Genomic DNA, 15,143 nt, shown 5'->3' on the forward strand with positions numbered 1-15,143 from the left:
CCGGGTTCTCCACCAGCAGCAACTCCGGGAGCTCGGAGGAGGAAGAGGAGGGCGAGGAGGAAGATGAGACGCAGTCGGAAAGTTCAGAGGTCAGCTCAGACGAGGAGGAGAGCTCGTCACAGTCCGATTCCAGCTCCGTTTCCAGTAGGGTTTCGGTGCAAAGCATCCGGTTCAGGCGGGCCCGGGTGGGTTCTCTCCCCAAAACTCTGCACTCCAGTAAAGCGCCTTTGGTGCTGGAGCCCACGTTTCACTACAACAATCAGCAGCAACAAGAGAAACAGCAAAGGACTCTGGGCAACATTGCCCTTTCGCAAACAGGGTACAGCAAACAGGAGAGGCGTCAGAAATGTGAATTAATTTGCAGCGAAACAAGAAAGGACTTTGGACCTTTACACCCACCAAAATTCGACGCAAATATTGTTAGAGAGAGATTTTTCTCTGAGTCAAAGAGGGAAAAGACGTACGAGGCCGAACCCCAGGACGAGCTGACCTCTCATTCACCGGTACCCAACCGCAATAGGGCCTTTTACCCCTCACGGAGGACACCGGGACTCCCCAAAAAGTCCCCCCCTGGACTGTGCTGCCAGTGGGAAAACGACAGTGACGCTAAGCCTCCCAAATCTTCCGAGAAAAGAGACGCGAAAACCGCCAGCCTCAAATTGCAAACGCCACTAAAAAAAATCAAGACCGAGGCGGAGGAGACCTCTGTGTCCTCCTTCCCCCTCTCTGAAAGTGGCAGGACAACCTGGACGCCCCCCTTTAACCTCAAGAATGTGAAAATTAAAGTGGAGGAAAGCTATGATGAATATGAATACCACAGTCAGACCGCTGGAGTCAACTGTAAAGGAGACAGGACAGAGCATTGCCAATATCTCAGTGGAGCCATCAAACAAGGGGACTGTTACGCAGACACGGGTCCTGATGGTGTCTCGAAGTCTCCCTGTGGCCCTCAGGAATGTAGGAGCACCCGGGACTCCCCGTGTGTCGGGGAGGGGGAGCACAGGAGCCAAATATGCAGGGCTCCGGTGCTCGGGCGTAAGAAGTCCCGTCTTTCAAGAGCGCAAACAAAACAAAACGTTCCCAGGGTCAACAAAGCTGCCTCTTTTTCTTCTTCTTCTTCTTCTTCCTCCTCCTCCTCTTCCTCTTCTTCGTCTTCTCCTTCTTCTCGTCCCGAGGAGCCATCCACGGAGGATTTATCGAGCAGACGCAAACAACGCGGCAGCGCTAGCTCTGCAGCAGCATCCCCGTCTACTAAAACGCCTTTCAGCCTGATGGCCAATTTCCCATCTCCGCCGTCACTGGTTGTTGGCAACGACGGGGATTTGTGTCCTGCTTACTCCCTGAACTCGCTGAGGGGCCCCGGGCCTCCCCCTCTGTCCCACCCCGTGTGGAGGTGGCAGCCAGGCGGCCAGATTCTCCCTCCCCCACCCGCTCAGAGAACTAGGAAATAGGCTACTGAGATAAAGCAGAAAAACAAAAGCCCCCCCCCCCCAAACGTGTCAACTACAGCCCCAACAGCAGCCCGAGTCTTAACGTGAGCTCATCAAAACTGCTCGCAACTTTATAAGTTTTGTATTATTATGCTCCCCCTTTTTCTCTCTCTCTCTCTCTCTCCTGTGAACGGGCTCCTTCGTTTTGGAATCTCCCCGCAGGACTGTGTGACACCGTGCGTGGATTTATGCTTAAAAAACGTAAAAGCTGTCAATCCTAAGCAATATGTAAGGTTCTCATTATTGTGTTTACTTGACTATTTATCCTTCTTTGCTTTCCTGTGCTCGACCTGTTGGATTGTATGGTGCCATGTTTCAAGGGGTTTGTGCTTTGTCTGAAAGAGGAAAAGGGCTAAGACGCAGAGCAGAGCATTCCCTGAGATTAAGCCACTCTTTCTGTAGTTTGGATTGAGTTTATCTTGGTCAATCAGAGAGAGAGGAAAAAAAAAAATCAGGGTTTCCCATTCTGTGCCGGTATATTTACTTTACTATCAGAGCTGTGTTTTCTTTCATGACTGTCATGGTGACCAGCTTGGCCACACTGGTCCAATGTGTTCAATTTCAGAGAATTTTAATTGTTAAAATTGTTTCATTAATGTCTATCTAAACGTCACTCACAGATAAGCCTTTATTGGATTTGAAAGGATTTTTTTCCCTGGTGGTTGTTTTTTTTTTTGTTTGTGTTTTTTCATGAGTCCTTGTGTTCAGTTCTCAGTCTTGTTTTTATTCCTGCGGACTATTTCCTGGTTTGCAAACCGTGTGGCTGCGCACAGGCCCAGACTCAACACAGGCCTTATGTACAGACAATCAGAAATGATAAGATAAGAATCGTAGCAAGTTTGTCTCCCTCATGAGAGGCCACATTAATACCCCTGCAGGTCCACTGGGCCACCGATTTCTCCTGCTTGTAAAAAAAAAAAAATTCTCCCACCAGAGAAAATGCGTATAAATCTAGGTTTCAAATGTAATTCACACAGCGTAAGATAGTGCCAAAGAAAGGCTTTGGATCTGATGTGATTTGAGAGTCAATGTGGGTAAAATGAGCACCTAAACAGCGCCAAAACACTTCGTCTTATCCCCCAGAAACAATGCGACAACGCACAATATGGGCTTCAACGCATTTCACTTTGATACTGTTTGGGGTCACGTTTCAGCTTTAGGGTTTTCTGACTAGTCTGTGAAATTATGTTTTAGAGATGCTGATGGAAGAAAAAAAAAACACACAGCTGAAGAAGGGACTGTTGGCTTAATTTGGATGCAGACACGAAGGCCAAACTGCATCCATTTGACTGCTATTTGAATATTTATGATTCACCCATATGTGAGTTGCTTAGCCATGCCATGATATTCTGATTGTTTGCTTAGGCCTCATCCCCTAAAACTGTTTTTCAGTATCTTTTTTTTAAATTTGTATATCAATTTAGCCAGAGAAAATACCCATTGTGTCCTTTTATTGGCTGTGTTGCATTTGAGACACAGTAAATGATTTTGAATCAATTTTAAAATATCGCTGTAGTCACCAGCTCAACATTGTTTTGGATCTGACCTTTGAATATGGCCGCTCAATGAATGTAGAGCCCTGTTTCACGTAAACTCCAAGTTCAGCTCATCCTTCTTACCTTGGAAACAGAGCTGCATATGTTGTTGAAGTTGCACCTACACATATATTTGAAGTTAGCGTGTAGATGTTTTTTAATGGCAGTGCAGGACGCGCTCTGCTAATTGGCAGGCTTTTCTGTCTGTGACAAAGAGAGGCCCAGCTTATTGCGAGCCAGATCACAACAAACCCAAAGCCCGTGAATGATGTCAGCTCCCTCACACACACACAGCACAGTAAAGGGTGCGCTCATTCAGAGGATTGTAGGAACTATTTAATGGGTGATTGTAAAAAAATATATATATAGAGAGAGAGAGAGAGAGAGGGAATTTGCGTAAATCAGTGTGGACGCGTATGGTGGAGTCACGTGGTTAAGGCACTACTCTGCAGCCCCCCTTGGCCTTTTATCTGGGGCGACAATTCAAACTTGAACTCATATTCCCAGGCTGTAAACGGGCGTTTTTTGAAGCCATGGCACAAGCTGGTATATGCTCATAATAGCAGTAAAAAATAGAGGGGGTTGCACAAGGTTGAGAGAGGGGGGGAGGAGGAGGGGGGGCTGTGTTGCAAGAGCGAAGCTTTCAACCTTTAATCCGCATGTCAAAGGCATAGGCTGCACGGCATAGGGAGGAGAGGAATAGCCGGTGCGGGTTCGCCCCCCTGATGCACCAGCCTATTCTCACGCGGCGCTCACATTGCTCGGCGGAGGCACAGAGTAGAGATGGTGGTAATGGCCTGTTGGGAGGGCCTTTTCCACCGTAAAGACAAATAGCTCTCTGACAGTGACGCTATCAATGTAAACAATTGCATCTTGCAGCAGCTAGAGGCTGCACCATGCACTCTCTCCCCCCTCTCTCTCTCTCTCTCTTCCTCCCCCCACCCCCCTGCCCAGCCCTCCTCATCCACTTCGCTTTTTTGAAACAATACTTGAGGTCAGGTTTTTGACATGGAATTAGAAGTCACTGGTCGTTTATATGAAACTGAATATTTATTTTTGTGAATTTTCTGGGGGTTTTCTTGTATAATGATTTTTTGTTGTTGTGGATATATATTAAGAGGACAACTGCACTCCAAATGGAAACTTGAACGGTGGATTTCTAAAGCACTTTCCCTTTCTTTTTTTATTATGAAGCATTCATTAAACGCGACTGAGTGAAATTAAAAGACTCTTTCTCTTTCTTCACTGTTGGACAATCAGGTGTTGTTCTGATTGAGGGAGAGTTGTTGTGAAGAGATTGAATGATGGCACGGGATTGCGTAGCCAGAGGGTTTTGAAAACAAAGAACTTAGGTAAATTGTAACTTGTTCACGGGGTTTGAGTTTTTTTATTCATTTTCTTATATTTTGAACGCAGCCACTGTTCATCTTTGATATATTATTTTCTGATGTGTTATTAAATGTCTTCTGCTTTTCACATTAGTCTGTAACGTATTATTTCACGAAGAATTAAGGGGAAGTTGCACATAATGAGTCTTCAATTAAATAGCAGATAAGGGTTTTGTCCTGAGGCAAATAAGTGTCAGGTTTGACAGGAAATAGATCCTAAATAGTGTTAAAGTGGTGCTTATCCAAACTGTCAGCAGATAAAAACCTGAGCATCTAAAGTAGCTCAGTATTTTCACTTTGGGTAAACTCCTAATAACATAACAGACCTGGCGAGGGAACCCCTTCCCCGGTGTGTTTAGGAGCTGTGTGGTGGAAGGAGTGGTAGGCCTGCGGAGCCTACAATAATAACAGGAGGCAAACCGCAGACATTTACGCATGCAACCGCTGCAATATAAGGTCGTTGCAAGCCTTCTTGGTTTAATACATGAAACACACACGCGAAATATCAATAAACTGGCTTAAACTACAGTCCTGCAGGGAATCTGAACATTGCACAATAGAAACATTGTAGCTTCTTTATTTATGTTGTAGCTTACAGAGAATAACACAGAATCATTATCCCCTTTGATAACAACTATACAGTCCTGCAGTAGAAAAGACCAGACTATATCGATGTCTTAGGGGATAACATACAAAGAAATAATTCATAGCCAAATACCTGCAGGAAAACACTTAAACTCGCCCAAAGGCTTTTCGACGTACATAACTGTACAGTGCAGGACTATGCAACTTTTTCGAGTCCCTGAGCAGACTTGCCCTTCTCTCGGTCTGCCACGTTTGACGTGATGTTTCCCTGATTAATGGGACTCTGTAGTATATGGTCCAGGCCAAAGACCCGAGGTTGATAAGGGGAGCCTGCAGGCAGGCAGGCAGGTAGTCAGGCTGTGCCTCGGCACGGCTGCTGCTGCTGGTGGAGCCTGAAGGGGCCGTACTGGGAGCAGAGACAAGCCATTATGCTGCTGCTGGCGTTTCAGGGCTAAATTCCAGTGCGGATTGGAAACCACTAGACTGTAACTTCTATAGAATAACAATAGAAAGAATATGTGGGAAAGCTCAATAGACACCTTCATGCAGTTTGGTTTTAGTAAAAAAAAAAAAAGGTTTGGTATAAAGTTTGTTAACACTAAGAATGACACTACGCGCACTGCAAAGTTATGGGTAATGCTGACGGACGCATGGCGCTTTAAGGTCAGCACTTTGCATTGATCTTTGAGACAATTAAACACACGGATAGCGATAAAAGCTGTCAGGACGTTTTTATGTTTAATCTCTCAACTGTGAAGTATACGTGTGTGTGTCACTCACCACTTCACACAAGGTCACTCGCGAGCTCAAAATATTTTGTCGTAAATTATAAAGACAAACAAAACAATTTCTTGGCGTCTGGGGCCAAGGAGGAGCGTGTGTGTGTGCGTGTGTGTGTGTGTGTGTGTGTGTGCGCGCGCGCGTGCGTGTGTGTGTGTGTGTGCGCGTTAAGCAGGTTTTATTTCATCAACATTATTCAACTGTACCATTTCGTCATGACGTTTCCTCCGCGTGTGGGTGGTTTGTTTGTTTGTGTGGATGAATCTGTGCGCTACAGGGAGCAGAAGAGATCTCTAGAAACCGCTCCGCATGACAAAACAGCCCGAACATACATTGCACTGAAACATCGTTGCAGATCGTCGTGCAGATTGCGAGCTTCACTAACATGAAGCCGGTACGCTGTAAGTTGCTGTTACAGAGTGACGACCTGCTGCAGTTGTTTTCATGAAGGTGGCATAATGCTTAAAAAAAAAAAAAGTTAATTACGTTGATCCATGGACAAAGAAAAAAACAAAACTAAGTGGCATATATAAATGAATTTATGAAGACCAATGCATTCCTTGAAGGACTTTTTTAAATTCAAACCCAAGGCATGCAGTTCATCATAGAGAGTTTAAATACATAATGCAACACACACAGATCAGTCTATACACTTTAGTTGGGCTTATAAAAACATTCCATCCAAACAACAACAAACAATCAGTGCGTAATAAAGAGGACATTTGTTTAATCCTGTCTACTTATTGCATACATTCAATATAAAGACGTATTCTTTTAATTAGCTACAATAAGGGGTTAAAGTGTGATAATGTCTATGTTGCCGTATGAGTCAGAATTAGCGCTGCAATGTCAGACGTGTAAAACAAACTTTCCCCATGCACTGCAAAGTTGTTTTGATCCAAGGGCCCCTTCACGCGCTCCTCAGTGTGACCCATGTGCTGTCCCCCTTTTTAACATGAATGTGTACACGATGTAGATATGAGGAACAGCGTGGATTAAAGGCACAATGAAATCAAGTGTTTTCTCTTCCTGTAATAATATCCTATTTCTAGTTCCATGGTTGTTATATTTTGACCTCTATGAATATGAGCAACAACCACTTTAACGATTGATTTTACGATAGACCCACAGGGATATTTGTATTTAATTTATGAGAACTTCTTAATTACATGTTGTTGTTTTTTTACTTAACTGGGACCCCAAAACGTCTCAATGTAGAGCCCATGTGTCACATGTTACTAAATGTACGCGGACTGACAATCAGCCAAAGTGCCCAAAATGAGCGAGATATCCATGAGTTAAAAAGTAGTGCAAAGGTCATGGCCTCACAACATCACAATATTGGTATAATCACGCAGCCGTCATGAGACCGGAGCGATACAAAAGGTGCCAATATAACTTCAAAGTTTTTTTTTCCCACAGAGAGACTTTTCATTGTATTTCCCACATATCCAGTAGTCATGTCATTCATTTCACTGCAGCCTCCACCTCTGCGATCATCGTGGCTGTAGGGGCGGAAACAGCGGGGAAACAGCGCTGCCTCTGCTGGCTCGTACCCGGCTTCCCTCTGCACAGACCCGGGGGCACAGGGTGGGACGGCGGCCTGTGTGCAAAGGAGAAGGAAAAATGTCTGCCGCACTTACTTCTCCTTTAAAAAAAAATACACATTAAATACAAAACATTGTGTAGCTTTCTTACAAAAATACAGAACATACCCAGGAAATTTTTCAAATGAACAGGATAACACGTTACACGGCAGCTTCTGTTTTTTTCTGGTATTAAGAAATTAACTAATTAAAATTCCCAGTTGAGAGTAGCGTGATGCATACTAACTCTCAATTTATTTTAACATAGGAAAAAAAGCATACAGCTTATGATAGATGTTATTGATAGAAAAAAAACACAAATGTGCATCATGATGTGGTTCACGCATTGCCATTAATTCGGTTCAAGAAAACAAATATGATAATTAGTACATTGAATTGTGTAGGCCCTACGTGTTTTTCTGCTTGTATAAACTTGAAATCCCCTCGACTTATTATACAGTGACCCTCAAACCCGCCCAGTACACTCACAGGCAGCCACAGAGCTGATGGTGGGTTTCCCTGGCCAGAGGGACTGTGTGGGGGGAGGAAGGGGAAAAGCAGCACTAGAGGGCTTCTGCTCGGTCATGGAGCTCAACTCCATTTGTAAAGGCTTTTCTGCGGACAGGAGAGAGCCAGATGTAGCCTTATGTTGAATGGATCATGAAGACTGGAGCAACTTTAAACACACAGTTCAATCAGTTTTCAATAAGCCCGGTTCAGTGTGTGTGTAAACTGGGCTGGAGAGCAACTTTATAGAGCTCGGTGTTCAGGCGATCAGTAAGAGCCAAGAGTCTGATCAACGACGAAGTGGCTGAATCTCACTCCACGTATCAACATGTGTTAATGGGTCTCGTTATAATTGGCCATGTCTCTTATTATAGCTTCTATTTTGTATTCTTACATGGCGTCCAGAGGTTTATTAATGAATAATGCATCAGTTTTAACAAACGAAAAATGTAAAGATGAATGCAAACTTTTTACACCTTTATTGAATTCAAAAGGGTTCCAAGTTCCAATTCTTTTAGATTTATTGAGATAATTTTAACAGAAATAATTAAAAACGTAAAAAAAATATATAAGGTAGAAAATGTAAAGTGACGAAAACCCCAAAGTCAGCTTTAAATCGATTTAAATCGAGACATGCAGCCTCACGCGAACCATTTTAACACTATAGACCAAAACAAAAATATATACTCGCTTTAAAAGCAGGTGTATTTTCCATTAAGTTTGTGCGAAGTGTCCTAAATTTAAGATAAACAACGTTTAAGTTTGAAATTCCTGTTGTTCATTTTTTTTTTTTTTAAACTGCCTAATCCCATTACATGAATGACTGAACATGTGACATGTGTGAGCGTGTTTCAACAACCATCCTGAACACATCATCATCACTTTTACTTTCATTATTATTGGTATAATGAAAAAAAAGAAGAAAATGTCGGTAATGATATATTAATCAGAAAAACTATGAATCCTTTTCATTAAGTTTTTGTATCGTCATCAATAGGCTACATGATTGACCCCTCCTCCACACACACACACACACACACACACACACACACACACACACACACACACACACACACACACACACACACACACACATTCTAGTGCTTTCCACAAACATCCTTTTGAAGGTACAGGTTTACATGGATACATGTCATCATATTATAACAAGAAAATCCTCTGAGCTTTGACTAAATATTCGCTTTAAATTGTTATCTCACTGGCCTGAAACATGATTCAACTTCCAATCAAAAGTTATCATTTTTTTAAATTCTAAGAAGTAAAAAAAAATAATACCAGAGCAATTAAACAATTTTTATAATTAGAGGTAGGCCTATATTTGAGGAAATTGATTGAAGCATTTTTTATTAGATAATGATCATTTAAAGCTCCTGTGAGCCTGTTTATCTTTTATCTCAGCTGATTAAAATGTCCCACAGCCTGAAAACGAATATGTGAACACTAGTTCCCTTTATATTGTTGAGAACATTACACACTATAGGGGGATTTGAACACTGCCACAAGCTGCAGTGACCTTTGACCCCTCATACCAGGCAGTTAGGACAAGGAGCGCCTGCTGGATTGTGGATAAAAGCCACCAACACAGACACACACACACACACACACACACACACACACACACACACACACACACACACACACACACACACTCCTGAAGTTACCACAATGACAGAGAAAAAAACAATTTTATATATAAATATGCAAATGTTAAGAATCACTCTATTAAGAACGAAAGCCTCCACATTTAGTTTGATTTCTACCAGCTGGCCTGCATGCATTCAGGTCACAGCTGGTTGGTTATTGATAACTGTGTCAGCACTGTTGCTTAAGTGGACAGATATTCTCACCTACAGCACCTCTCCTTTAGTTAGAATGTAAAGTCTGTTGCTTTGCTGCAGGGCATGCAGGCAGCAGTCAGACATGAAGCATCACAACCAGATTTGAGTCGATGAGCTTCCTTTCTTTTCATTTTTAAGATAGCTTCTTTTTTTTTTTGTTGGCAGGTTTTGGCCCACGTTTTTCACGCACTTCTTTCTACTTGTTTTTCCAGGATGTGGGGCAAAGGGGAGAAGAGTCTGTGTAGAAAATGCCAGGTTAAGGCCTAATTTCACTGGGAGGTGTTTTCAACTTTAAAAAAATTGGTGGAACTTTCCTTTAAAATGGTTTATTTTGTAAAACTTAGGAATGCTTAAAAGTACATTTAAATCACATATTGCCACACTTGATTGTGTGATGATTTTACACCTCATTATTATGTTTATATTGAAACTCACAAGCTGATCATCCAGACGTTTTAATCTGTTTTTTCTTTTGCATTTGAATTACTCATTGTCTATCAGGAAGTCTGAACAGTATATTGTTTTAACTAAATTGATTTTAAGTGTATTTTTAAATAGGTTTTCTTGCATTAATTATGTCTTTTGGTCTGATTTTTTTGACTTCTCTCGGTGTGATCTTAGTAGTTCAATATCCTGTTACAATAATCTTCAGATGTTTTTGTTATTTTTGTTGTTCCTGCTGTTGTTAAACTGAGCAGATTGCGGCTGTTACAGATGAGCACGTTACAGTGGATCCTCGTTAATATTTCGGCTTGATTGAGCCTTGTTTGCAGAGTAATCTGAGCCGGCAGAGCTCCCTCTCCTCCCCGTGGGGAAAAGGCGACTGAGAGCCGTCAAACAGCTTTAAAGTTAATATATTTAACTTACAAATTAAGCACAGCCTTAACTCTAAACAGGGGAGGACGTTCAGGACTTAAACTTCATAATAATGCATTCTTTAAGATCTAATAAAAGCTCGTGTTCAAATAGAAACAGTCAATCAAGTATTTCTTTTCCCCACGTGATCACTTAACCCAATCCTTTCTGTAATCATCCATTACATTACACACCGTATATGTTTAGAAAACTGCCATTCTATTATTTTTTGATTGTTGTCTTTTGTTTTTTTGAGTTTCTGTAAACACATTAATTCTCTTGTTCCAATAACTGCCATCTTTCTTTTTTTTTTTTGTTGTTGTTGTTTGTTTTATCTTGATTATCAGTGTTCTCCAAGCCTTATGTTGTGATTAAGCAGCCTTCACATGATTTATTTTAATAACACCAGGGCCAGAAGAAGAGAATGAGGGACATGAACAGTTCATATCCTGTCAGTGCTGCAGTCCTCTTAACAAGCTCCGTGCACAAAGAGAATCAGGTAGTGGGCTGCTTTCCTTCCTCTAAAGCAGCTGGTTGGATGGCATGCTTAATGATGTTAGACTTTACTGCGTGTTGAGCTTCCTTAGTCAATGAAAACAGAGGGACAAGTATAACATGATCAAGTATTAATACTGAGACACAGAACATCAGGATCTATGATGTTGTACAGAAGTTGTTCATTAGTTATCTGTTACAGTAAGATGCTGTTCAGGTTCGATAGAGATAAAGTTGTCTTAGAACTAAAATAAATAAACACTAAATTCACTGGATAGAAACAACAAACTACTGCTTTCAATATATTTATTCAAATAAAACAACTATAAATGCTTGTGGCACTGCATGTGAATACTATTGCCTATGTGTAAAGAGCATTTACCAAACTTCACAGAGATTTCTGGCCATTATTCCCCATCATCAAATCCTGAGATTTCAATTTAATGTGTTCATTATTCATCTTCGTTTTGTAGTTTTTACTTATTGGTTGAGAATTGAGTTGTCTCTTTTCGCCTCGCTGCCGTGACTATCAAATCTGCTTATCCGGTTAATTTGTATTTTTTTGGCAACATGACGCTTCTCAGGGCCAAACAAAGTCCATCAAAAGAAAATGACTGAATCTGTTCAAAAAAAGCTGATAGATCAACTTGTATTGAGGGGAAGCTTGTAAAAACAAACAACTCTCATTTTTAAAACTTCACTCAAGGAGTCTCAGTGGAGACATTTGTGCTCACACCTGAACCTTTGATAGTAACCTCACGGCATTTATTGGAATGGAATTGTTCAACTTTTTTTTTTTTTTCGAGGTTTGAGGACCTTCTCCTGTAAAAAAAAAAAAAATGCACATGTTGCCCAGACCGAGCCTTTAAAAGAAGGCTTCTATATAAAGTTTAATCGATTGAAAGAAAAAGTATTTGACCTGCTGGGTTGTTCATTCGTTCATTAGAAAGACGCATCTCAGGCCTGATCATCCTCAGAATGAATGGACTAATGTAAAACGTAGATGGTTGAAATTCATCTGACAAGTCCCTCTCATTATCAGGTGGGAATTAATATTCCTTCTGATAACCAGAAAGAAATGCCAATAAAAGATGAAGTTACCATCATCAGACAACCTAGCAGAGACTAGTGGGACTTTTGTTTATGCGAAGCAACGTTATTATGAAAATAAAAAAAAGTTTTTTTATGATTAGATAAGAAGAGTTTCCCTCTATTTTAATGCGACCTGCAGTCTCCGATAACCCTCCGAACAACTTTTAAAATGTGTCTTTATCTTCTATCTAATCGTTTCCGTTACAAACACATATTTACATTCCTCGATCATTGATATCCGCCAATAAACGAGATCAAATCAGGGAAATTAAAAAAATGCATATCCCGTATGATTTGGCTAACTTTTCGGTGTAATGTCTCTGCTTTTATTGCAGGTCCCCGGTGCCAATATTTCGACAATTTTGGAATAGCTCTCGCTCCACCTCAGGCGGTCTACCGGAGTCAGCTGAGCTGGTTTCTGTGTGCGCAGCGGACTCTGTGTCCTCGGCAGGACTTGCACACTGCAGGCTCTTACATAACGCTTCGTCTGTTTATTACGACTCTCCGTTCCCGCAGCGCCATACCGCAGATACAGCAGCAACATTTCGTTCACTTAATCACTTGTTAATGGTGTCGCCGCGCGCGCACATTGAAAACACAGCACGCGCTTAACGAACGTAGCCGGTTATTAGAGCTCAGCGGGCCCGGGGTGACCTGAACGCACCGTCACCACTTCACAGCGGCTTATAGGTGTTTAGGGCTTGGTTTGAAAATGCTGCTCAATGTGTGAGCTGGGAACCTGCGGGGATGCTTGAGAGAGCTCCGGGAGGCACCGCAGCAATTACAGCGAAATGTAGCCTCATTTAGTCTATGAATTTGAATTAATTTACATATCATGATTCAAATTTTATTCGAAATAGGCCAACCCTTTCAATCCCCCGACTTTGGGTTTCATAAAGCCTATGCAGATGATTCGATATTAAATCAACGTAAAATGTAACAGTGTAGGTTTTATAAAAAAATAATAAATAAAGCAAGATTTATTTTCATGCATGCTATAGCCAATATATTCATACATCTGTTTAGGCCCACTTGTTGTTTTTTTTATTATGTAAAGAAGTCTATGAGTCCCTGAGTTTGGACACAAAACGGACCTATTCAATTCAAATATCGAGAGATTCCGTATGAGAAATGGTCAGAGAAAATGAGTTGGATTCCCCCCGCTGTTCCTCTCCTTGCTTCAGTCAACTTGTGATGGTCTGACGGCGCCCCCTGTTGGCCACGTGGAGGGCTGGGAGAGTCTCTTAAAGGGGAGGTTGAGGAAACCGGAAGAGTTTTTAAGGTGGACCGGTGGAGTTAGCAGCACCACGAAGGTAGTAGACGTTTTTTTTTTTTGTCTCTCCTCAGAGCTCACAGGGCAAGCTGGACTCCAACCAAAAAACTTCAACCGGTTCCGTTACGTTTCTTGCACTCATTGCCCTGCAGACCTAGTCTACTCTCTGTCGACTGGTTTGAGACATGTGTGTCGTAGGACAGGTTACAACCCCAACTTTTTTTTTAAACTTCCAATAAAACTACTAGTGAGGTCATGTTTCATCATTATCAGTTTCAAAAGATAATGTAGCCTAGTAGGTTAAGTGTGTGAAGAAATGTCTTGAATTAGCAAATAAGCGACCCGGACCCTTAGAACAGTCAAAAGTGGGCTGTGAGATGTGTCACTGTGGTTTCGCCCCAAGAGAGAAAAATATTGAGATACTCAGAATAAAGGTAAGTTTTCCAGGACATTCATATTTTTTTATGTTTTTGTAGAATATATAGGCTATAATAAACTATTGGGATATGGCTCATTCAGATCGGCTGGGACATGATAAAACCCTTGTAAGCACCATGTGTCTGTGGACAAAACAACAAATGGTTCTTTAGATGTCTTTGAAGCCTCCAGGTGTTGTTTAATGATGAAGGAATAGACTAGATCTCAGCCTCTGCTCCTCATGTGGTTAAATCGGCTTCAACCGGCTGTTGGACAATTAGATGATCCGATTTATAATTTGATTTGCACCGTGGCTTGACACACAGTCGGTAACCATAACGAAATAATTAATCTCTTTCATTTAACAAACGTTGTGGGCCTATTTAAAGCGTGTCCGCATGTAAGCAGGTCCCCAGGTCAGTCGAGTTTACCTCAGTGAAACGTTCAAGTAACCACAGCTTGGCACATTTAATGACAGATTCTCAGATGAATATATAGTAGACAAAATAACTGCACAGATGCATCTTTTTTTAAATTTCATTTCCTCTGTTGTCTTCCTTGTTTGCTGTCATGATTTTGGTGCGTCAATTTACACAAATTCCTTCATTTGTGACAAAGACTGCAGTCCTTCTAAAAAAAAAAACCTGCAGGTCTTTTTTTAACCTCTCGGAGGGGATATGCATGGAAACTCACTTCATTTTTTTATTAACACTTTGATAATTGCATTTATCTTTTTGTGGTTGATTGGTGACCTTTAGGCTAATTTAGAGAGATTCTCACATAATGGAGACAAACCGTGTTTTGAATTAAAAAGATAATAGGCTGGTTTATAGCCTAAATCAAAGGCAAACAACCATTTTATTCTGTAACATCATGTAGCATACACAAAATAAAAATATAGGAACAAGGATTCAGGGGGAAAAAACGACCAAAGGCCTCGCTCTCAAAAAAGGTCACCACCTTTTTATTAGTAGTCGCAAATATATGGCAGGTTAATCATATGGGCTACTAAATACGGACCTCTCTTATTGCGCAGTGGCAAATCAAATGTCCTTTCATTTCTGCTTTTGGTCCCTTTGCAGCAAAGGCAGCTTCCTCCGTCTTTCATTTGCATACAGTCCCTCTGTGATCCCACATTTAACACACCTTATATTCACACAGTCTGCTGTGTCAGTCACCTGTTTCCTTCGGCCCATCCCTCCTTCCTCTTAGTCTCTCAGTCTTGTGAGTTGTCCATCAAGCTGAGCATTCGCCGGGGCCCTTTGTGCGGACACTTCCACGGAT

General features: G+C 41.5%; 2 protein-coding genes across 2 annotated transcripts in view; both read left to right on the top strand.

Moving 5' to 3' along the window:
* Positions 1 to 2,552, top strand: part of skida1 (SKI/DACH domain containing 1) — a 4,221-nt gene extending 1,669 nt beyond the window's left edge. The window contains exon 1 of the mRNA XM_061064427.1: positions 1 to 2,552. This exon is cut by the window's left edge and continues 1,669 nt beyond it. Within this exon, the coding sequence (XP_060920410.1) occupies positions 1 to 1,451 (1,451 nt within the window). The 3' untranslated portion in view covers positions 1,452 to 2,552.
* Positions 2,553 to 13,948: 11,396 nt separating this feature from the next.
* The window catches only part of LOC132994638 (polycystin-1-like protein 1), a 28,621-nt gene continuing 27,426 nt past the window's right edge, over positions 13,949 to 15,143 (top strand). The window contains exon 1 of the mRNA XM_061065125.1: positions 13,949 to 13,987. Within this exon, the coding sequence (XP_060921108.1) occupies positions 13,949 to 13,987 (39 nt within the window). The remainder of the gene's footprint in view (positions 13,988 to 15,143) is intronic.

Source organism: Labrus mixtus, chromosome 19 (assembly GCF_963584025.1).
Source record: "Labrus mixtus chromosome 19, fLabMix1.1, whole genome shotgun sequence".
Taxonomy (NCBI): domain Eukaryota; kingdom Metazoa; phylum Chordata; class Actinopteri; order Labriformes; family Labridae; genus Labrus; species Labrus mixtus.